Source organism: Anopheles maculipalpis, chromosome 2RL, assembly GCF_943734695.1.
Source record: "Anopheles maculipalpis chromosome 2RL, idAnoMacuDA_375_x, whole genome shotgun sequence".
In the NCBI taxonomy this organism is placed as follows: domain Eukaryota; kingdom Metazoa; phylum Arthropoda; class Insecta; order Diptera; family Culicidae; genus Anopheles; species Anopheles maculipalpis.
The window spans coordinates 67939860-67963492 of record NC_064871.1 but is presented as its reverse complement, the minus strand read 5'-3'; the positions used below and the strand labels follow the sequence as shown (position 1 = coordinate 67963492).

Sequence of the window (23633 nt, the reverse complement as noted above, 5' to 3'; positions counted from 1 at the left end):
GAGCCGTAGAGAGCCTGTTTTGTGGTACGTCTCCAGCCCCTCTAGCTAACGGAGTGGGGAATAAATATTATAGCTACCCCCTAGTCGATCGAGTAATAGGGTCTGTGTTTCCTGCCCGAGTGGCGCAAGTGTAGGAAACATTTGCAAAAATAATTCCAACCGCGTTTAAGGGGTACGGGTTGTTGGAATGCAGCGGTGGTTTATGTACCGTAGGGCGCTTGTATTCGTATTAGATAATTAACACTGTGCACGTGTTCGTAGTGTACGCTCCGCCAGGGGTACAACAAATTCAATGCCTGTTTGCGCATGTTATCTGATCTCTCGCTTAATCATGGCTTTAATAACAAATTTATAATGGTGGCTTTCAAAATAAATAAAATTTCTAACCTTTATCGATCACCTGTTTGAATAATCGATTCAAAACCCTTCCTCGAGGGCCATATTCAAACTGACAAACGTTTTGTTGACATTCTTGCCTGCGGTAGTTTGTGCGCTGCCCTTCGTCGTCATGACGACGCACGCTTTGCCTTGAAAGTGTTCAAATAAATGGTGACCTTCATACGCTGGTCAAAAATAGGTTTTTGGTGGATCGGTTTCTATACAATCGTAAATTACATTTTTTTTTTGCTTCTGTTTACATTTTTCCTAACGCTCCGCAAAACATGTTAAAATGTGTTTTAAATGTTTATGTAATTAAATCGTCTTGTGGCGAAGGTGGAAGCAAATGGATCCTTAAACCAGTTTTAAAGTTCTCCAAGGGGATAAAATCCAAGGTTAAACTTCATGGCTTGCTAATAGATGACGTCATCCTTAATGGAATATTCCTTACAGCTGTTTAGAGATCTGATTAAGCGTCAAAAGGATCTACAGTCGTACACCCAATTGCTTTGTGATAACTTTAATCGTCAAAGCTAAATTATGCAGTACAGCACTTACGCGTGTTAGTCACTGTTGCCAAAAAAATGAAAAAAAGTATCAATAAGCTCTGAAAAAGTCGCTGTAAAAATTAAAATATGAACACAGACAAGAATCGTTCATCAACTTACGTGACTATTGATTGCCATTCGTTTGCATACACACCAATCTTGATTGCCCACCGAAACATTCAGTATCGCTGAGGTTGCTGCTCCCAGCAACAGATTTGGCCATTCCTTCTAACCACCGACGTCCCAGATACCTCAGATGAAGTGAGTGTGAGATGTGGAAGAAGACGCTTCAATGTTTGGAGAGAAAATGACCAGACAAGATAATAAAAAATGCGCATCAGTATCAATCTACGTCCAGCGACAGGCAGTGCGATCAATGGCAAGTTATCTCATTTATGTGTCGACTTTCGAGCTGAACTCGTGTGTTGTTAACAAGTGTATGAGCTAAGTGCTGTTGGTGTTTAACTATGAAGTATTTGAGTTTAAAGTTATATAAAGGTGAGGCAAACTAAGTAGTAATAAGCGCGATTATACAAATGGTTGTCGGAAGCAGTGACAGATTTAGTCCCTCGGAGGTTCTGAACGGAATAGAAGTTAGGGGGCCCCTATCACATTGAATCTTCATACCGGGGGAAGGTCTCGGGGACCCCCCCGAGACCCCTTACTCCGCTTACCGTTAAAACCGCCACTATTCGGAAGGTAATGAATCACACCAACGACTACCGTATGTGAATGAAAAATATGCCACAAACATTGTATGCAAAAAAAAACTGCCTAGTATCGTATGCTCGTTATCTTTCACAAATAAATGTTCATCATAAGTAACGGCTGTCAGGGTTGGAATGAAGTCATTCTTGAATTAGTAAATTACACGTATGATGAATAACTTCAATGTTCCCGAGCGTGACACTTGTTAATGAAGCGGTATGGTGCGTTAGATAAAATTCCGCGATGATGGTATGGTTATACAGGGTTTATTCAGGGGGTGGAGGACCGGGGTTCGAATCACATCCGGATCATAACCCCCCCCCCCCCCCCCCCCCCCCAAGTCACGGCAAGTCTAGTAAGCCATTCGATGGCCGGCTTGACCTTAAATTATCGTTAAGCCAAGAATAAGTGAATTATTGCAATGGGTTATTGTTTCTTTCGGATCTTTGCAATCATGTTGTAAAACTGAAGTAATTTTAGTTAGGGCAAATTTGCTACTAAACTGTGGCAATTTATAATGGCATTTGGAGCTCGCATGTTAACATAACAAAACAAAAATGTCATCCAATAATTTATTGTCATCAGTACGCCGTATTATTCACATTTAAACAGGCTTAACGCAAAAATTGGCTCAAAAAGTTGTTTTAATCACAGCTTTTTTTAACTAACTTTCATTGCAAAATTCAACAGGGTGACCCTTTGGTAATGGTGTCAACAGCACCGGTCTTCACACGGAAGTATCGGGGTTCAAATCCCATCCGGATAGTTCACCCGTAGTGAGGATTGACTATTGTACTACATCGATGCAGGAACTCTCTTGTAAGCCAAAGTCAATCGATGGCCGGGTGTGACTAGGTAGGTCGTTAAGCCAAGAAGAAAACGATCAAGGGCTTAAATACCATAAAATTATAGAGACAGTTTCTTGAAAAATAATCTTTAGCTTACCACGTTTTTCAAACCCTTCTTCAACGTGTCTGCTTACCACCTGCAAGCGTGCGATAGATAACAAATTCAGAACTAATTGAACTTACTTTTTCAACCAAACAATTACCCTCAACCGCCCGTGAAGTGGCGAATGTGAACCGGTTTACGATAGGAAAAGTAAAGTCAAAGTCTTGACGGAATCCAATAAATTCTGACAGTGACTTACTAATTTTTACTTCACCTACACACATGCATGCATGCTATCCTTGAACTGGATTCACATCCAGTTCATCATTTGGTGAGGCTTTTTGGGACACCGGTATAGCTCGCTGCACGATCGTGGTACGGTTATTCCACAAAAAAAATTTACGCCCCACATCATGACGGGACGTTCCGCAGTTTGTAGAGCAACTGCGAACTGCGATCGTATCTAAATTTGGGTGCTAATTTCACTGTTTTGAACCATAAAGTCCACGCAGTCGCGCGCACGTGCATTCTACACTGCTGGGCCGGTGCGTACCTTTCCGCCTTCACTGCGCCGAAAGCTCGTCCCCAAGGCTTGCTCGCTAGTGTGCTGCAACGCACGAAAAATGGTCGTCATTATGATAAGCGTAACTGCGGGGAAGCTCACTGGATAGTGTTGTGCCAACACACACCTTTCAGGTAGGTCTAGCGTTTATATCGCTATTGGTGTCTTATCAGCTGGCCCCGTACACCTGAGTACTGGTGCTGCTGGTGCGTTTTGTTTTCATGAGTGTGTAGTATTATTTTGGCTGCCGGTACGATCGTACGTGCCTGGTCAGTTTTTGAACGCCTTTCACACCCGGCCGAGCGGCCGTTTTATTACCGGCAGCAGGTTGTTCCCCGCAGCGGAGCGGGTGCATCGCCATCAATCATAACGCGCGCACTAGTGTACGCCTCAGTAGTGTTCTGTGGTTTTGTGGTGGCACTTCAAATTGGAAGGATCGAAACGGGGAAACAAGATGGATGCTAACTTCAAGCGAAAAACCATCCATCGCAGCATATCGCTGTTGTTGCGTGACATCGGTAGGTGTTGAGAAACTGTTATATTGTGCATCCAATCGGTTTTTTATCCGTCGATAATGTCCAAAAGGTTGGCGAAAAATTCTGTCCGATTCTTGGGGGATTTTTTTTGTGTCTCCACTCCACTTAGAAATGGTTGTGTCCAAAAGGGCTCCCGATATCTAATCGGGATGGTATCATCAACCCAACCGAACCCTTACCAGCTGCTCGCCTACTCTTCAAAGATTCGATAGCGATACTGGATGGCCTCTGTGATGGTATCAGAGCCGTACTCCACATCTACTATCAGCCCTTTCTTATCAGGCACCACAGCAGATGACGTGAAGTGGTTGTACTAAAACATAAAAATTCCGCAATTTGCCAAAAGAGGAACAGTGTGCGTGTGTGTATCTATCTATGTACCGGATGTAATAATGTTTATGTCTTCCGTTTTTATGCAACTTTTCGGACGCCATCCATCTAGTTACCTATCGCAAAGTACCGCTCCCGCTTCTCTAATTGGGCAATGGGATCGAAGGGGTTGTGCTCTAGGTGTGTGTGTGTGTGTGTATGTGTCTAGGCGCGACGGGAAGTGACCGATAATGTGTAACCGTAATCTACGATAAGATTGGAAAATCGACGCTGATTCATTGTTCGGTCAAGAAACGGGGGGGAATAAGTGCAGGTCCCACCGTGATCAGTGAGTTAGTGCGTTACCAAAATCATTCTGTAGCGATGTGAAACGGACGAAGCAGGTGAAGCTACTGGTTGAGTGTTTGTTAGAAGAGAAAAATTTATCCTGCAAATAATGGCTGAAGAATTTGAGCATCTTGTTGGTGGTAAGAATGTGACAGTGCAAAATTCAATGAATGAGTGAAATAGTGATCGCAGATTGAAATGTAGTGAATGTTGCGAGTAGTTAAGTAGGTTCAAGTGCCGTATGTCATCAACTAAAAATTGATAAATCAATTCTACTAATTGAATTAAGTGGTTTTTTCAAAGATCACTCGATCAATGATCAGATTCAGGACACGTGTGATCAATACTGTCTAAGATGACATTAATTTCTGTGGAAACCATGTGTTGAAGCTAGCTTCAATTCGAGCTATTTCAAGAAAAGGCCTTTCATTTATCATTTTTTTTTCACCGATCGGCGGGCTTATCAGTATTTTCTGCGATAACGTATCGGGTGGTACACGTCCAATAATGCATGTTTGCATGAATTTAAACCAACCAGACATCCATCCCTCTTTTCCAAACACATCCATATGCATACAAACTCAAACCAATTTCCTCTTTGTTGGATAGATCAGATGTCGCTGAGCGAAATTGGCACCTCGAATCCGGCACTAAACTGCGATGATACCGGCACGGCATCCGATTCAACTGCTCGGATTGAGCATACCGGATGTCATCCGACTGACAGTCGCCATGCGTATGGCTCTGGCGAGAGTGGTGAGGGACCGGGTGGTGGTGGTGGAGTAGTAGGAGCAGCAGGGCATCACGATGCAAGTCTGGCCTGCTACTCGATCCGGAGTGAACCGGAAGAGTATGACGAAAATTTGGACGCACCCGATTCGGTGACGTACCTCTCGATCGGTGGCAACAATCCAGTGCTGGTGATACGCGAAAGCGATGCGGACAGTGTCAGTCCGGCATCGGAGATTCCGTACAACTTTGTGTACAATGCACCGGTAAAGTTCGACTCGATGCGGCGCCACATTTTTATTCCGGGACTGGAGATCATTGTGGAAATCATTGACTATGAGCGTAGCCTGACATCACACGTGCTTAATCCTAATTTGTAAGTAATTCACAATTGCCTGCAGTGCAGTGCATTCAGCAGTTCAACAGTACTTTCCCATTGCAGATACACGGTGAAGCTTACCCATGGACCATTTTCGTGGACAATACAGAAGCGGTACAATCATTTCAGGAATCTGCATCAGCAGCTGACAACGTACAGGGCATCGCTGCACATACCCTTTCCGACGAAAAGCCACAAAGAGCGGAGGGACAGCTTTCGGAATATGCATACCGTGCATCAGGCAACGGCATCGGTATGTCGTGGATTTTTCGTGGAGAACATTAGCCTACCGGACCTCATCAATTAATTCGTACACCTTCATTTGCAGCCCGCCATGCAACAGAAGCTGGGCAAACCGTTGAAAAAGATAAAGAAAAGTGCGCTACCTCGGTTCCCGCTCAAGCCGGATTCGCTCGTATCGTTCGACGCCATTCCGCAGCGGATCAAGCAACTGGAGGAGTATCTGTACAATCTACTTAACATCTCACTGTATCGGAACTTCCACGGAACGGTAAGCTAATCGGCAGCCGTACATGTCTGCATATTACTTGCTGTTTGAATGTATGTTGCTTCCTCATCTTCAGATCAACTTTCTGGAAGTATCACACATTTCGTTCATTTCCGCACTGGGCGAAAAGGGTAAGGAAGGACCCATCAAGAAGCGTACCGGATCGACCCGTCCCGGTCAGTCGGGGTGCAATTTCTGCGGATGTCTCGCCGGCGGGTGTTGTGTACGGTGCAGCTACTTTTGCACCGATGTGCTCTGGAGCAAGTGGCGCAATCGGTGGTTCTTCGTGAAGGAAACATGCTTTGGGTATTACCGACCGAAGGACGGTGTGCTTCGCTGTGTCGTACTGTTCGATCAGGGGTTTGACATCTCGTCCGGCATGTACAGTACAGGCATGCGCAATGGACTGCAGATAGCAACCAACTCGCGGTATCTCGTCATCAAGTATCCAACGCGTCGGATGGCCAAAGAGTGGATGACACACATGAAACGGGTGGCGAATGAAAGTGCGCGCGATTTTACCCTTCCAAATCCGCATCAATCGTTTGCACCGTCAAGGCCGGGTGTTCAAGCCGGGTGGTTTGTGGATGGGGCAGGTTACATGAGTGCGGTGGCCGATGCGCTGGAAGGTGCGACGGAAGAGATTTTCATCACCGATTGGATGCTCAGTCCGGAGATTTACATGAAGCGACCGGCTATTGATGGGGATTACTGGCGGTTGGACAAGATTCTCAAGCGCAAGGCGGAGCAAGGTATCAAGATCTTTGTGCTGCTGTTTAAGGAGTTGGACTTTGCGCTCGGCATAAACAGTTACTACAGCAAGGCGAGGTTGGTGGAGCAGCATGAGAATATAAAGGTTAGATGTTTTCCCTTCTTTTCGAACTAATCCTCTAACTAATGATCTTTTCTTTATCTACAGGTACTTCGACATCCGGACCACGCCAGAGCTGGGATATTGTTCTGGGCTCATCACGAGAAGCTCGTAGTCATCGATCAAACGTATGCGTTCGTTGGCGGAATTGATTTGTGCTACGGCCGCTGGGATGACTATCAACACAGACTGACCGATCTCGGAAGCATTTCTTCGTCAACGAATAGTTCCGCCAACAATACCACTACCCGAAAACCGTCGACGGTGGTTGAATTGGACGAGAATGGGTCGGTAGCGAATTTGCTTAAATCCAGCAAAAACATTGCTATAGCAACGGCAGTCGATCGTCAGACTCCGGCAGCAGTAGCTCAGCGGACCGACAGCACGCTATCGACTACCAAATCTGCCAAAGATGGTACGTCCAACGGCAAACAGAAGCTAGCGCTTCACAACCCGGAAGCATCGGCAGCGATGGGTGAACCACCGGACAAGTTGCTACAGGCAGCAGCACAAGCACTCGGTGACCAGCAGCTACCGGTGGAGGAAAGGACGGACGAACTGCCGGAAAACATCAAACAGAACACGCCTGAAATGGAGCGTCGAAACATTATGGGTATGATCAAGGATATGGGACGTGATCTGAAGAATCGTATCACACTATCGGAACATCCGGAGCATCCACCCGGCACGGATGTACTAGCCGCCGGCGGAACGATAACGATGGGTGGCGGTGGAGCTGGGCCAAAGAGCAACATCGGCAGTCCGGTCTATCTGTCGGAAGAGGAACGTCGCAAGAGGCAACAGTATGGTGGTGAAAAGGGTATGGTGGTGAAGGATTTGGTCAGTCCACAACCGTTCAAAAATGCGGCCATCTTTGAGCTGGATGGACAGGCGAAGCTGTGGATTGGGAAGGATTACATTAATTTTATAGTGAAAGATTTCACAAACCTCGATATGCCGTATGTGGGTAAGTATTCCTGTGGGGCAAAAGGTGTCAAGCGAGAATTAGGTAATTTGTTTTCATAGTTTATCAAATTGTGTTTCATTCGGGAATTTTATCGTTGGTGAAGGCTACATGACGTTTGTACGATTTTTGGTTGGACGAAAATGATTTGTGAAATCAAACATAATTGTCTCAATATTTTTTACTGGTTCTATGAAGGGTCCAAGAGTTCTCGGAGATCTGCCAATTACTGGCTTCCTAGATCTGATCATGCCTGAATTGGGTTGTACCAATGAAAATGTACTATCGCTCATAAATCCCAATATTTTATTACTTAAATTCATGATGCTGCGCCCTTACCCTATATGTCGTCTTGCTATAATTTTTTCGCTGTAAATGGCGTGCATTCAGCTATCTAACATCGAGATTCGTAAGTTGATCCTAAGTTAAGGATAATTCTCCTATTCTTAATAGCATCATCCAAAATATCTTCGAAACTTGATAAATATGGCTCATATCGGGACTCTGAAGAATTGGATAATGTGTTGTACAAGATCCTCAGACGTGTTTTAGGAATCATTTTTAGAAGATGTCGAACTGTGGTAGACGAACAACATTCTCTGGAATGGGTTTTTTTCAAGATGAATAAATATCTTTTGTGATCAATATATCGACAGTAATCCTTCAAAAAATTAAATTATTCCTTAATAATCATAACATTCCGTTCAAAATTCCGTAGTTATCCTTTTTCTTTTAATCATTGGTCAACTGAAGTAAGTTAACTTCGGGAAATGTTGTCTGAACACATTGAAAAATAAATGGATAAAATAGAAGACGAGACTGTCGAGACACTCTGATCCAACTTAATAAATCTATCTGAAACTCTCTATCCTCTCGCATTTATTTTATAAACTCAGCAAACTATAGTTATATATCCCTAACGGTTTTTTGTTCTCTACTTTTCCATCAGATTTGGTCGATCGATCGTCGACGGTGCGTATGCCTTGGCACGACGTAGCAACGGTCGTGCTGGGACAGGCTGCCCGTGATGTTGCCCGCCACTTCATCGAACGGTGGAACGCGGTAAAGCTGGAAAAGTGCCGCGAAAATGCCAACTATCCGTACCTGCTGCCAAAGAGCTACAATGACATCCGCGTAGACAGTAAGTTCCTGAATGTTCCGCTACATCACGTTACCTGTCAGGTTTTGCGCAGTGCGTCCAGCTGGAACTGTGGTTTCATCGAGCCGGACTACGTCGAACAGAGCATCCACGAGGCGTACGTGCAGACGATTTCCAAGGCACAGCATTACATCTACATCGAGAACCAGTTCTTCATCAGTATGGAGCTGGGAAACAGTGTGGTAAAGAACCAAATATCGGAGTATCTGTTCAAACGGATCGTGCGCGCCCATCGAGAGAAGAAAGTGTTTCGGGTGTACGTCGTGATGCCACTGTTGCCTGGGTTCGAGGGAGATGTCGGTGGGTCTTCCGGAATCTCGCTGCGTGCGATTACCCACTGGAACTATGCGTCTATATCGCGGTATGTTTGTTTAAGGTGGGATCCTATAGGCATATGTCCCTAATAATCGTGGTTTTTTGCGTTTTGTTTCAGGGGAAAATCATCGCTACTCGAACGGTTACGCGCGGCCGGTATTCAAAAACCGTGCGATTACATATCCTTCCACAGTTTGCGAACAAACTCCACGCTTAACGGGATGCCAGTAACGGAGCTGATTTACGTACATTCAAAGCTGCTGATTGCTGACGACAAGGTTGTGATCTGTGGTTCTGCCAACATCAACGATCGTTCGCTGCTGGGCAAGCGTGACTCGGAAGTGTGCGTTATGATTACGGTAGGACAAATCTTTAACTCTCAATCACAAACTGTCTTGTAACTGGTTGCATCTCATCTTACTGTTTGCAGGACGAATCTTTCGAGGAGGGTCGTATGAATGGAGAATCGTACCCTTGCGGTGTCTATGCCGGCAAGCTGCGTAAGTTTCTGTTCCGCGAGCATCTCGGCTTGCTGGAACCGGATCCAAAGCGGGAACCGATCGATGTTACCGATCCGGTGATACACACGTTCTGGAATGACGTTTGGCGACGAACGTCACGCCGCAATACGCTTATCTACGACGAAGTCTTCCGATGCATTCCATCCGACAATGTGCAATCGTTTGCCATGATGAAACGGTTTCTGGAGGACAAAAGCCTGCTACAGTCTAATCCGGATGGCATCCACCAGGCTGTGGCACGCATCGAGGGCTATCTGGTTGATCTGCCATTGAAATTTCTTTGCAACGAAATACTTACACCACCCAATACGAGCAAGGAAGGCATTATGCCAACCTACATGTGGACATAACGTAGGGATTATATCTTTGTTCTTGTTGTTCGCGCTGGCACTCTGCATTCCTACCAAAAGCATCATGCCGTACTTCTGCGATGGATGGTGCAACGGCCCTATCGTTACGTGTTATATGTTTGTAATGTGTTGTTTTTTTTTATCGGTATTTATTTGCTCTCGTTTTATATATAACAAGCTAAGTGAACAAGGGATTTTTTTTAAACTATGATGAAGTGCACTTTTGTGTAAGCAACATTTCCTTGACGCGTTAGTCAGATAGTACATGTAAATCACGAAGCGTGTATTCTGTCGCGCTACAGTACACACATTAAACGTTTGTGGTATGTTTGTTCTGGTCTTCCATGTTCAAAAATTTAAATCCAAACTTCGATTAAGTGCAATTGTGAAACCATATTTAAAGCGGAATCCTGCCAAAAGCATACGCTGGATAAAGAGATAAAACCATTTTCAAAGCTCCAAGTCGACGCAGTACAAGGTTCTAAACCGAAAATAAAACATTCAATTTTTACACAAGAAGTTACCAATGGTGTTTGATGTGATGATGTAATCGAGAAAGGTAGATTTCGAAATACATCACCCAAAACGGTTCACCGTTTTGGGTGATGTCTTTTCGAGTTGAGTTTTCTGTTTATTTATTCATATATTAATTTATTTACCATTGAATTTTATGCATCCTATTCATGTTAAAAATGGTCTACCTTTTGAACGCCAACCGTTTTTTTGAAAATTAAGCACGTTAGCGCCATCTATATGTCAAACGTAATAATTGCGCTGGCGTCATCTATCGACATTTATAAGCTTAACGCCAAAAGGCATAGTGCGGTGAAAAATTAAAGCTATTCCTATTTGTATCACAAAACATCCGCACCCATATTCTAAGCAAAGCTACGAAAGATGTTTTGTTTCACTTTCGTTTATAGTCTGTTCTCTCTTTTCCGCACAATGATTTTTGACGTCATCATGGGAAAAAGCTTTCCTTCTGCGATCATGGTATGAGCAGTATTTATCGATCGTGCTTTTGTTTATTGCGTAAGGATGTCCTGACCGTATTAATTTAATTTATTATTTTTATTTTGTCTGCCACGATTGGTGCCAAAAATAGTGTTTTAAAGCTTATTTTAACCTTAAGAATAGGAGCGGATGGTGGATACAGGAAGAAAACTGGGAATATAAGGCTTTTGATGGTTAGGGATCGAAGTCAAACAGATAGGCTACATCATTAAAGAGGCGGAATCACTCGTGGTGTGGATCAATGTTACCAAACTACACGTACGACGACCTGCAACAGATATAAGAGGAATGTAGCGTAGAGAACGGGATGGGACATGCAGTTTAGTAAAGGAAAGAAGATGAGACATATAAACTTCGTTCAACAGAAAAAAGGCAATGAATGTTGCTTGAGTCCGCCATTGGCGAGATTCTCAGGGAACTGTCGGCGGTCGGGATAAGGAGCCAAATATTGTACAAAATTCAAAGCGTGTGAATGTTTTTTGCACTCTTTCCAATCTGATGATGGAAGAGGAAGTGGAAGGCGATCTCACTATACTTATACTCTCTCTATCTCTAATTGCTCCTAACACGCCTCCTCTGTGCATGTGGACGACCCAGAAAAACATAGCATATTGGGTCGTCCTGTGCTATTCCATGTCATGAGAATCATGATCAGCTCTTCGGAGCCTGTGAAGTCGGAATAGTTGCATAATGGGGAGGCCACTGTAACATCTGCTTTATTGTGTTTGACGAGGCACAAACAAATCCAAATATCCTTCTGAATATTTTATTGGGCTCACGGTTAAAAGGAAATCGCCAAAATCTATGCCTTAGATAGGCGTATGTAATGAAATACTAAATGTTCAATGAAGTCCTAGCTTCGTCGGACGCAACTGGTATTTTGAGTGGAGACGATTCCTCTGGCTGTAGCTCTGTACCAAGTACCCTTGCACGTATAGCTCAACAACTATCCTAATTTTCGACCCAAGATAGGTAAAGTTTCATAGATGACCCAATATGATAATTGTACTCCATCAGTTTGAGTTTTGTCTAGTCAATCTTTAACGCTATTTTTTACGCCTCTTGACTGATCCTTTGCTTAACCTCTGCTACATAACAAAATCTCAAACTAATAACTTATATGCTATGACATATGCTAGGATCGTTTAACAGAAGGTATTTCTCGATTTTGTGCTCCAACCTGTGTTCCAGAATCTCTATCCGGGCCTTAAACGAAACATCCTGTAGAGTAGCAGTCCGTTTGACACATTGTTGCGCACTAACAGGTATAGCATCGATCGTTGGTGGGATAATATTCTGTAGCTGGTGAAGTTTTTCCCAGTTCCATCTGTAGCATATCTGCTAAACATCACGCTAGAGTATACATTCTTCTTCTTCTTCTTCTTCTTCTTGGCTTAACGACCTCTAATGCCGGCCATCGAAATGGCTTTCTTGACTGCCGATTCCACGTAGTTGGTTAGTCAGGCCTCACTACGGGTGTACGATCCGGATGGGATTTGAACTCCGGTACTGCCGTTTGAAGACCGGCACGAGCCTAGCACCAACATCGTTCCGTTGTCGTCACGATTATATGTCCGAGACTCTTCTTCCCCACCACAAGGTGTCCGAGAACGAAATTGTTCTTCCCCACCACACATCGTCAATCATTGGAAAATTATTCCACATCCCCTTTGGTGTCCGGAGGTCTGCCTGTTGAAATATCCTCCGAAGGCACGGATAGTTTGAAGAAGTGAAGCCTATATTCGGAGGATTCTCAGCACAAGCAATGTGCTGACATCCTTGTTCGCCAACGTACCGCTTCAACAACAACAATGTTGCGGTTATAGCGAGAATGTGAAGATTAAGTCCACTCGAGTCAATGGGTCTCGAATTCCTTCAGATCCATCCCATAGGAATGGCATTTTAAAGGAAAAAAAACCTGTGCATTTGCCTGGTGTAGCCCTTTAATTCTACTATTCGCCATTTTTTGTGTATAATATCCAAATCCAAACTATCCCTTGAACGTTTAAAAGTTGCTATAATTGAAGAAATTATTCTAATTGGAACAATACCAAAGAATGTACCATCCTGTTCATTCATTACTTTCACCAGACAAAGTATTGTAGTAATTGTGCCAAATTATTTGTAGCACTGAAAACGACCATTACATATTATGATAAGTAATCTTTGCAGGCAACGTTACAAATCAGTACATCTGCTAGTTAAAGGGCCCTCACCCATTCATGCGTTAACACTGCCGCAGTATCACCCCGTAATGATCGGATTCATGTGCGCACAGACATAATAAAAAATGAATGAAGTGATGAAGGGCTATTACGGGACAAGCAGCAGCAAACGACAACAGCGTACGAGAAACCAAGCCAACAAAAAATAAAAAAATCTCGCTACGAATCCACGAAAAACGAACGTTCCGAAATTCGAGCCAAGGCAAAGGTTAATGTTTTCCTCCGCTCTGCTCCTTCTCCTCCGTTTCCTCGGGCCTCACCGGTTTTGCACGATCTCTTTTGCCTCTTTCATAGACTGGCAAACGGTTGGCTTTTTTTTTGGCAGCGATGACGATGTATTGTGCAGAGTGACGAGGGGCGGTAAGTAAGTAAGTGAGCAATTTTTTTTCACGGTCAGCTTACCGGTATTGATCGGACCCCGCCGGCCAGTGTTCAGGGGGTTGGAGTAGCGCACCGGTTCATCAGTTTGTTGGCCCCGTTGGCCCGGTGCCCAACGCCAAACGCAAAAAACGACCAAAACAAACCGCCATCCGCCGGTCTGATTGGTGGTGTGGTGAGGTTGGAGCATGTTTCGCGCATTATGTCAGCAGCCGCGACAACCAGACAAAGGCCACCAGACAGACATTTGGGAAAGGGATGGCAGGTAAGTGTGTGGCGCTTTGCAGTTTATTTTGTCGGTTTGTTTTGTTTTGATCGTTTTTTTGGGTTTTTGTTTTGCGGACGAGAAACGAGAAAGAAAGGCAGGAAGGTAGGTAAAATCGTCAAAAAATCAAAAGCTCAGCTCGAAAAGTGAACGAATTAGCATTTTGTGTTGTGAGCAATTTTGGCTTATTATTATGCATTCGTTGCAGCTTTTGCGAATGAAAGTGTGGAGTTGCATGGTGGAATTCCATTAGTAGTGGCGAAGGGATGTAGATGAAAGGCAAGGAGAATGAAAACTATCGTTCTCTATTTTTTCTATTTATTCCGCCGTTTCTAATGGCCTTAAACGAAACAAAAGAAACGATTCAAATTCAAAAATACATATTTCTTGTTCATTTTGATCGTTTATTAATGAATTTAAAAAAAATGTCCCTATATATATATTTTTTATATCTGTGTAGAGTTAGCACACTTTGTTTATTTGTTATGAAACTTATTTTACTTATCTTCCTGTGCTCTCAACTGAAACGCTTATATTTTGCGACTTTTGCTAAAGCTTTTACAATGTAACTTTGTGCAATTTTTAACGTAGAAAAAATGAAATTACGAGAGCTAACAATAAAACATGGTCTCCAACGCTGCAACTTCGCCGGATCACGCGCTAGGCGAAATCTGGTAACACCGCCGTGTTCCTTCCTCCTCGTAAATTGATATAAATTGGCCGTTCCGTCAACATTTGTAATGTTGTAACATTGATTTTTAGCGGACAAAAACTATAGAAAAAGGACAATAAGCTTAGCTCTCAAATAGAAATGGGTCATCGACGAAATGTTTGTTTTTAATTCTCAATCAATTAATAGATTATTAAAATCTCAATTTTTTACGAGATTCTTAAAAAAAGCTCTTGATGATTTTCACATTCCCGCCATTACCACAACAGCGTTGCTGGTAATCGATACGTTGCAGAGCAGGGTTGCCTGAAAATCGAGGCTCAGCACATAGATTGTGCTGGGAATCTCCCGAATATAGGCTCCATTGCCACAACGTATCCGTGCCTTCGGATGGTAATCCAGCAGCTCGCATACCATCCAGTACCTACAGTTTCAACCAAAAGTTTGGGGCAAATGATGGTCGACAGACTTCTGAACTCCAAAGTGGCTATGGAGTCACCTTCCACGGATTGGCGATGGATTTGGAAAAACGTCACCAGCTACAGACTTTCATCCGACCAACGCTCGTAGCTGTATCTGCTGGTGCACAACAAGGTGCCACACGGACTGCTGCTCGACAGGATGAATCGGCCTCCTTCAGACAGGCTGAAGGAGGCCGATTTTGCTCCCAACCAGAGACTCTGGAGCACAAGTTTGCCCTGTGCTCTAGGGTGTCTAGTGCTTGGAGCATACTGATGCAGGCTATGGAAGCCATTGTTCCAAACCACATCCTTAACTTCCCTTCTCTCCTCTTACCTATTTTAAGTCACATTAGTATAAGTAAGAGGATTCCTATCCTACGTTTGTTTGCAAACTACATCATCCATATTGTTGGAAACAACAATGCTGTGATTGATGAAAACATCCTTAAGTGTTCTTTATAAAACCTGTACGTCGTCCTTACATGTACCCCACTTTTCTTTTGTTAGCTAGTTTTTAAGTTGTTTTAAATAAACAGTGTTTTATAAAAAAAATGAGTATCGTTTATAAATTAATGAATGTTTATTTTGAGAAAAGTATAGTATTGGACAAACCATGTGCAACTTAAATAGTGTAATCATAAAAAGGATCAGCAAATTTCAATTCTTCCAAATAGAAACCGGGACACTTACTGCAGTTGACGGTTCAGGAGTCTAGATGTGTTGCTACATGCTTATTGCAGCTATCAGCTGTCAAATTGACAGATGACAGATTGACTAGTGTTTTGTGCTGTTAAAAACAACTATTCGTTTGCTGGAAAAAGTTTTCTTTTTGCATTATTGCAACAATAAAAGGTAAATTCAAGGTTATATTTATTGAGGAAGGTCAGTACTGATGCTTTCTTTATATTTTTGTTACTAAACACCAAAATGACACCTGACAGCCTTGGAGTGAAACTAAGAGAGAAAATAATCGATGACTTTAAAAGTGGAATGTCACAAGCTACAATTTGTGAAAAAAATGAGGTGAAAAAATGAACCGTATCTAGACTGAGCTCGAAATTTCATGCAACTGGAAAGATTTATGTGGGCAATAGAGGTGGAAGACCGCGGTCTACCACGCCAAGAGAGGACACTATGATCGTACGAAGCAAAAAGGATCCTTTCAAATCTTCGTCCAAGGTGCGAAAGGATATGCAGTTATCTATTTCGAACCGGACAATCAGACGACGTGCCGTTGAAGCCGGATTGTTCTCTCGACGTCCTGCGAAGAAAACTCTGATTTCACTTAGGAACCGTAATAAAAAACTTCTGTTTTCTCTTTTCATATTACCTGGGATGTGCAGAAATGGCGGACGGTTCTGTTCAGTGATGAGACGAAGTTCAACATCTTTGGAAGCGACGGGATTTGCCGTGTACGGCGACCAACTGGAAAACGCTTAGATTCACGTTACTGTCAGAAGACGGTGAAGTATGGCGGCCTCCGCCATGTAATGGTCTGAGGATGTTTTTCTGACTTCCAGAAAAAAGTTATGTGGCTTTATGCTGAATGCAATATGCCATTAAAATGGATATTTCAACAAGACAACCATCCCAACCACACCGCCAATGTGGTGAAACAGTGGTTTAAGGATAATGAAATCATGGTTATGAACTGGCCGACCCAATCTCCGGATCTGAACCCTCTAGAGAGCCTGTGGGAGATCGTGAATCAGAGAATTGATCGTGAAAGTGTTCGACGCAAGGATCTGTTGATTGCACAAATCAAAAAGGCATAACTCGTGGTGTATACGGATGTCCTTGGGGCTGCAGGTCCTTGGGAACAACTCTTGGTCTGGACACTTCACCAAGAAATACATGCTTCTTCGGTGGTGCCACAAGGACGTTACGACGCTCCTGCCTCCTGCTACCTTTACGCCGACGATACGAAGCTGTTTCTTCCGATCCGTAACGAAGCTAATGACTTTTGTCATTACCATAGAAGATTAATAGATTAGACTCCCTACTAAGAAATCCGGAACTATATGAGGGTGATGAACGGATAGGTGATCGCAAATTTGAAGTTGTCCTAAACTTCACCTATCTCGGGTTAAAAGTCAGCACCGAAAACAGCATAGAGACGGAGTTGCGCGCTAAGATGCTGGAGGTCAGCCGGTCATTCTACAGCCTAAGGAAACATCTCACCTCAAAAAACCTGTCGCGACGGTCGAAGCCGGGACTGTATCGTACCTTTATAGTCCCAGTACTCACATACGCCTCTGAGCTCAGAAAGTCCTTTTAGGCCGTCAACACGTACAGAGGAGACGTGGTAGGTCCAGATTGATGTGGAAGGATGGCGTGGAATCATCCGCCATCAAGGCCGGGATAACGGATTGGCGGGATTCTGCTGCGGCAGACCAAGACCGCAAAGCTGTTGTAGCGCCAGATCAGTACATAAGTAAGTAATGATTTTTTTTAAAGGACCACACATCAGCAACTGATTGTGCCATCACCAGGCGAATCGCCATCACCAAGCAAATAACTCAAATTTCAAGCATTGCAACTAAAATGTAACTAAAATTAAAACAATTTTTTATTCAAGAAAAATCTGCCAAATCGCTTACTCTTTCTGGATCGCTAATTTTACACGAGTTCGAGGTGGAATAGTTGTATTTGGATAAGCAGTTTTTATTAATTTGTTGTTTGTCGCATTTCAATTAAGTATTGAATCTGTTATAGTAATGATATGAGCGATCGAATAATTAAAAATAAATAAAGTGTATATACAAATTTATTAGAAATCAGTTAACTCGTTATCATAACTCTACATAACGAATTCACATATTATCGTTATTTGCAAACCGCACTAGAATAAGACCACATGAAGGAAGCTTCAACGTTTAACGTAAGGAAAATAAGTAAATAAGTAAAGGAGTAAAAAACTAAACTAAACTGCTTCGAAAGGTTTTTTTTTATTTCGTGAAGGATGGCCTGGCCGTATTGCTTCCAAAGATCTTTATGTCATTTAAAAATAAATAAAAATTGACGGTTTTTTTTTTAAATAACTCTAGATTTACCATTTTCATTAGAGGGCGAGAGGAAATTATTCGTTTTAAAAACTTTACTTAAACATTACTTATTACTCTCGAGGCAGGTCCCTCGGGATCCCTTCCTTTCGCCAGTATTTACGACAACCAATTCGTTTTGGTTTTTAAGCTTAGGGCCCCTTTCGAGCCGGGAGCCGAAGGAGGAAGTTCAGTCCGCTTATAGGAAGACACGTCTCTCTATTCTATTCTATTTCACATTCAATTTAAGATTTGATTAGAAAACCCCTAAACACCCGTGACAGCAACTATCCTTCCAGCAACTGCTCAGGACACGTGCTTGGACATGGTGAAGTAGCACACTGTATCCTAATCGCTGGATGAAGTAAGCTTTCCGTGCTGTAGAGTTTTCTCTCCACCGCTCTCTTCTCTCTTTCTCTATTTCTCCTTTAAGTTTTCAAGCAATCAAGGAGAGATGGCAAGAAGTGACAATAAACCGCCAAGTTCAGCAGCCCAGACAGAATCCATTTGGGTGAAATTTTATTAGTTTACTCACCTTTCATGCTCGAACGCCGGTTTCCTGACACTGTCGCGAGGTAACATTTTTCAGTCCCTATGTCCACTTGGGAGAGGAGTGTGTAGAGCACGGGGGGTTATAGAACTCCCATCGATGCAAAAAGGGAAAAAAGGTGCACTTGTGTTGGACAACATTGTGTGGCGCGTATTGGAAACAAAAAAATCGAAACACTACGCTGATGTGGCTAGACGGTTTGAATGGCGTTAACTAGAAGCTTTATCGGTAAACATTGACTTAGATTACTTTGAAACGAAGTGAATTACGACACCAGCGTTCGGCAGTATCAGCTTTTGGGGTGGAAAAATCGGATTAGGTATTTGGCGAAACAGTGCACAGCGCGATGCTTAATTAATGTTATCACGAAATTACATCGTTCGGGGAGTTGTCGCGTTACGTTGAAATTGTTATTTTGCAGTTGAGATTTTCCAAAAAATCCAAGGAAAAATTTAAGAATAATTTGATTTTGGAAAACATTCTAAGCAAGTAGGGAACATGGAAAATCAAGAAAAAATAATATTTCAAATAAAAATTGATTAAAAATTATGAGAAAATATAATTAAAATTTAAACTAGCGCTAAAAATGCAAACTGGAGAAGCATCCAGTAAAAAGAAATTTCAAACAAATGTTCCACACTTTTCCAATGCATTATTATGTTTGTTTGCTTCTTATCGTCGTGTGGAAAATTGTTTCACACCTACCACTAAAACCATACGCCCGAAAAAGGGTCGCCCCCGAGTACACAAGTACACGAGCAGAATCGTGTGCATTAGTACGTTACGATGCTTCTTCTGCCGGTCCAAGCTACATTTATGCTGACCACGTTCCCGTTTTATGTCTTCCATCCTGTGCTGTCGCATCGATAGGTCGCCTGCGTCCTGGTGCCTTTTGTTGTGGCGGCATGTTTTCGCTTTCGTGCGTGACGACGCTAGGCGGACACGGCACGACATGCATACATATGTTGCACCGTGTCCGCTACTCTCGACCACAGCACAACCACGGTCAGTGACTTTAACTTGCCTCTCGGGCACACGGAACTTTCGGTGAACTTTTTTGCGTACATTTCGTTCTACGAATGTGAGGAATGGTTTTTTTTTTTGGTGGATTGGTTTCTCTCAGATGTCGATCCATCTGTATAAGTGTGTGTGTGTGGGCGGTATCTTCCAGAGTCTTGTAGGCCGATGGATGTTAATGCAGGAACTGAAATGCCTTATTGTGTTGCCGCAGATGTTGCGCAAACGTGGTACGTGGTACGTGGCTGGGTTGCTGAAGAGCGGAGTATTAAATAAGATAATTAGATAAGCGTTGATTATTGGCAAAGTATTTCCTTAATGGTTCTGGAAGTGGTCCCAATCGATATTTGCTTCATCCTCTTAATGTGGAAGGATGGATAGAATAAAATATTAGAAATGCTCTGGGATGATAAAGATACATGAAGGTAGTAGGAAGTAATAGGATAGAATTGTAAAGTAGAAGTATCTCAACGACGTAAATTCAATACTGGCATGAATTTGATAGATAAAAGACATCACTGACAAAAAGACGAATCTCAGTAATGTACTTGTAAAAAGCCCATTTATCCAATTGACGATACTTAACCATGTCTTAGAAGTGTTGTCAATAAGATTTATAGAGCTAAATTATCCCTTTTGACAAAATCTTTATAAATCTGTAAACCAACTTCCTTCTTCTGTAAAGTAACTTGTGCTTCCTTGTGACTGTTTCCTTTGTTATGCAGATGATTTGAAAATTTTCTATTTGGTCCGCTCCGATCCACTGTCGACTGTATATCTCTTCAAAGTCACCTGAACCTCTTCACTGCCTGGTGTTCGTCTAACCATCTAACTTTATGTCCTGAAAAGTGCATGTCCTTTAGTTGATCTCGTGCTCCTATTGTCAATATATACAATTTAAATAGTGTTGCAATAAACCGTGTGCATACCGTAAAGTATCTTTGTATTACATTTAACAACAGATTAACGTTCCATGAATTTACTGATACCACAGCAAAAAAAGCGCGTAAGATTATCGTTCTAATTAAACATACGACTACTGGAATAACTGACCCTCTGTGTCTAAAAGTGCCTTACTGTTCAATGGTACAATGTTCAATACTGCATTGTTGTCTGGAGTCCGAGTTGTAGTTCATCGTTTGACCGCATTGAAAGGGTTCTCAGCGATCGTTTACTCGGTATACTATCGGTAAATCGCTGGGTTTCTTTTGAAAACTTACCAGATTATGAGCAAAGATGCCAGCTGTTAGGACTCGACTCGCCTTCCGCTGCGGCTTCTGTCTCCTCAATAGGGTCAAAACGGTGTTCCCGAAGTGGCCGTTTTAGCTTGTTGAACAGCCAGAAGCCGAATACGGCGGTTGCGGAACAATACGGGTGCCAGTTGTTGTGAAAAACTCCTTCAAAATGACAGCACCAGACGAGAGTTCACTCGCTTCATTCCCCAAACATCTTTCAGGATGGTGTTGACCGAGGCTTTGGAAATCCTAACACTTTTCGAAAGGTCTCGTATCGTCAACCGACGATTGTTGACCACCAAATCCTTGAGTTGGACGACGTGGGCGTCGTCGGTCGAGGTGGATGGTTTCCCGGGCCGGTCCTCGTCTTGTACCTTCTAACGGCCATTCTTGAAATCACTGTACCATTACAAATTTTTTTTTCGACATAGATTCTTCCCCGGAGGCTTTCTGCAGCGTTTATTTCATTGCGCAAACAAATTTGATACATACGCGCTGCTCCACAAACTTGGACATGGTCAATATGGACAAAAACACCTGGCGCAGCTCCAAAAACAAATTGTCACTCCTAGCCGGGTTGGTGTTGTGACTTGAAACGTGGCAGAACTGTCAAAAAGATGCATAAAAACAATGGAATTCTTTTGGCGCGCGAAATTTGACATCAAATGTCACCTTACTTTTCGTACACAGTTTTTGGACAGCAATATGTTATCTTGTTTTCAGGAGCACGGTCCAACCAGTGTTAACAAATATTTTCATCGAATCGAATCGAAAATAAAATGCTGGTAAAATTTTATGTTTTATGCCATGCAGTTTTAGTAAAATTATTTATTGCAAAAATCTATTTATTTACAAACCATGGTTGATTTTCTATTTTCTACCATGTTATATTTTCTGCTTTACAGAGTACCTCAGATTGCTTTGAACATTTGTGGGACAGAAAGAAAAATATCTATCTTGAATGATTACTAACAGATTTGTTGTTATTATTTAACTCCTGTCAGAAAACGAGCGGCTTCTTTTGCCTTTTCAGTGTAGCTGAGCATATTCTTTATTACTAAGCTTTTGAGATACAATAAAGAGCCAAAAAAATTAATCCGCTGTTCGCGCACGCTTATATTAGCTTTCCGATCTTTATCCGCTCGTGATTAGTTTTCGAATGAATCGATCGTTCCCTTACTGATCCCGGGGCAGGCTCGTCCTGCCCTTTTCTGATCCTTCTTATATCTTCTGTTCTTCTTCGTGCCTCCTGACTGACAGGGTGTTGGGAACCTAATAAAGTTTTCAACAACTCCTTTAGGGCTTTATATAGTAGTCGTCAAGTTCCAAATATTCTTGAAATTAGGCAAGGCGTTCGGAATAATTTTGACAGTTACATTTTTGTTTATAACTCGTGATGGAGTTGGCATAGGAAAACAAGCAATACGTCATTCGACAGCGAAAACATCCCGTGATAAAAAAAAATGCCAAAAAAGATTAAATTGTGGAAGTGGATCACATGCATCATGATGATCCGCGCCGGACGCGACAACCGCCGACACGGTTAACACCCAGAACAACCGGTGGCTGGCTTACTGCCCGGCGGACGTTCCACGGGTGCCGCAAACCAAGTTCCCCCAGACGGTGATGGTGTTTTCCTGCGTGTCATCGGAAGGGGACGTGATGCCGCCCCACTTTTTCGAGCAGGGGCTGAGTACACTTCCATGCTGGACATCGTCGTAAAGCCTTGGATCACGAGAGTGGTCAACGGCAGACCGTATGTGTTCCAGCAGGTTACCGCTCCGTTCCATACAGCCTCCAAAACGATAAAGTGGTTGGCGGCCAATTTCAACGACTTCACCGCGCCGAATGTGTGGCCTCCCAGCTCCCCGGATCTTAATCCAATGGATTATTTCGTGTGGGGCGCGGAACCTCCAGCAACACCAAGGCGGAGCTCAGGTCCGTTTTCGCGGCCATACCCCGCCAAACTGTCGCCAGGGCTTGTTCCCGGTTCCGGAGACGGATGGAGGCCGTAATAGAAGCCGAGGGCGGATATTTTGAATAAAATGAATAAAATACATGGTAAGCTACTATTTCTAAAACAAAACAAAATTCCCTGATGATTAATTTTGCCATAAAAAAATATTTTATTTCTCTGTAGGTGACTGTCAAAATTATCCCGAACGCCCTGACCCACCTTGAAATTATTGAAACAAGATCTGTTAACAATGCTAAAAATAAGAATAAAGATGACAGAAACACTTTTAAATTATGGATTGAAGGCTTTTGAATAGCCATAGATAGGAGGTTTCCGAATGGAATAATTTAAACTTGGTTTTGATCTGCAATAAATTTAGCTTAAAGCAATCATACAAATCGTTTCTAAAATAACAAGAATCTATTAGATTGAATGAACATTCCAATTGCATTAGACAGCACACAATGTATAGGCAATTACTCCGATACAAAACCTCGAAACACGTTTCACTCCCAAAGATCGTGCCGCACATTTATTCCAAGAGAAAAGAATCTCCTTTTTTACATCTCGTTCTGCTTTGCTTACAGCATCTTCCGTTGCTCATTTGTTTCCAGTAATGATTTTGAATGCTTATTTTCTGCTTCGTACCACATAAATTCCGTTTCGCTCATGATCCTTTGTCTGTATCGAATAGCGAATCTATTGTTTGTGTATGTTTGGTTTAGCCATCCTCAGGACAGGCAG

The 23633-nt window shown here is 42.8% G+C and overlaps 2 protein-coding genes across 2 annotated transcripts in view; both read left to right on the top strand.

Moving 5' to 3' along the window:
- The window catches only part of LOC126556357 (V-type proton ATPase 16 kDa proteolipid subunit c), a 286536-nt gene that overhangs the window by 37088 nt on the left and 225815 nt on the right, over nt 1-23633 (top strand). The gene's annotated exons all lie outside the window — the stretch shown is intronic.
- On the top strand, nt 3537-10080 carry LOC126568771 (phospholipase D2). Its single transcript, XM_050225388.1, has 9 exons — nt 3537-3605; nt 4890-5385; nt 5452-5641; nt 5717-5899; nt 5973-6752; nt 6816-7734; nt 8681-9251; nt 9324-9564; nt 9636-10080. Exons 1-9 carry the CDS (start codon nt 3542-3544, stop codon nt 10074-10076), a joined length of 3885 nt encoding a protein of 1294 aa, XP_050081345.1. The 5' UTR covers nt 3537-3541; the 3' UTR covers nt 10077-10080.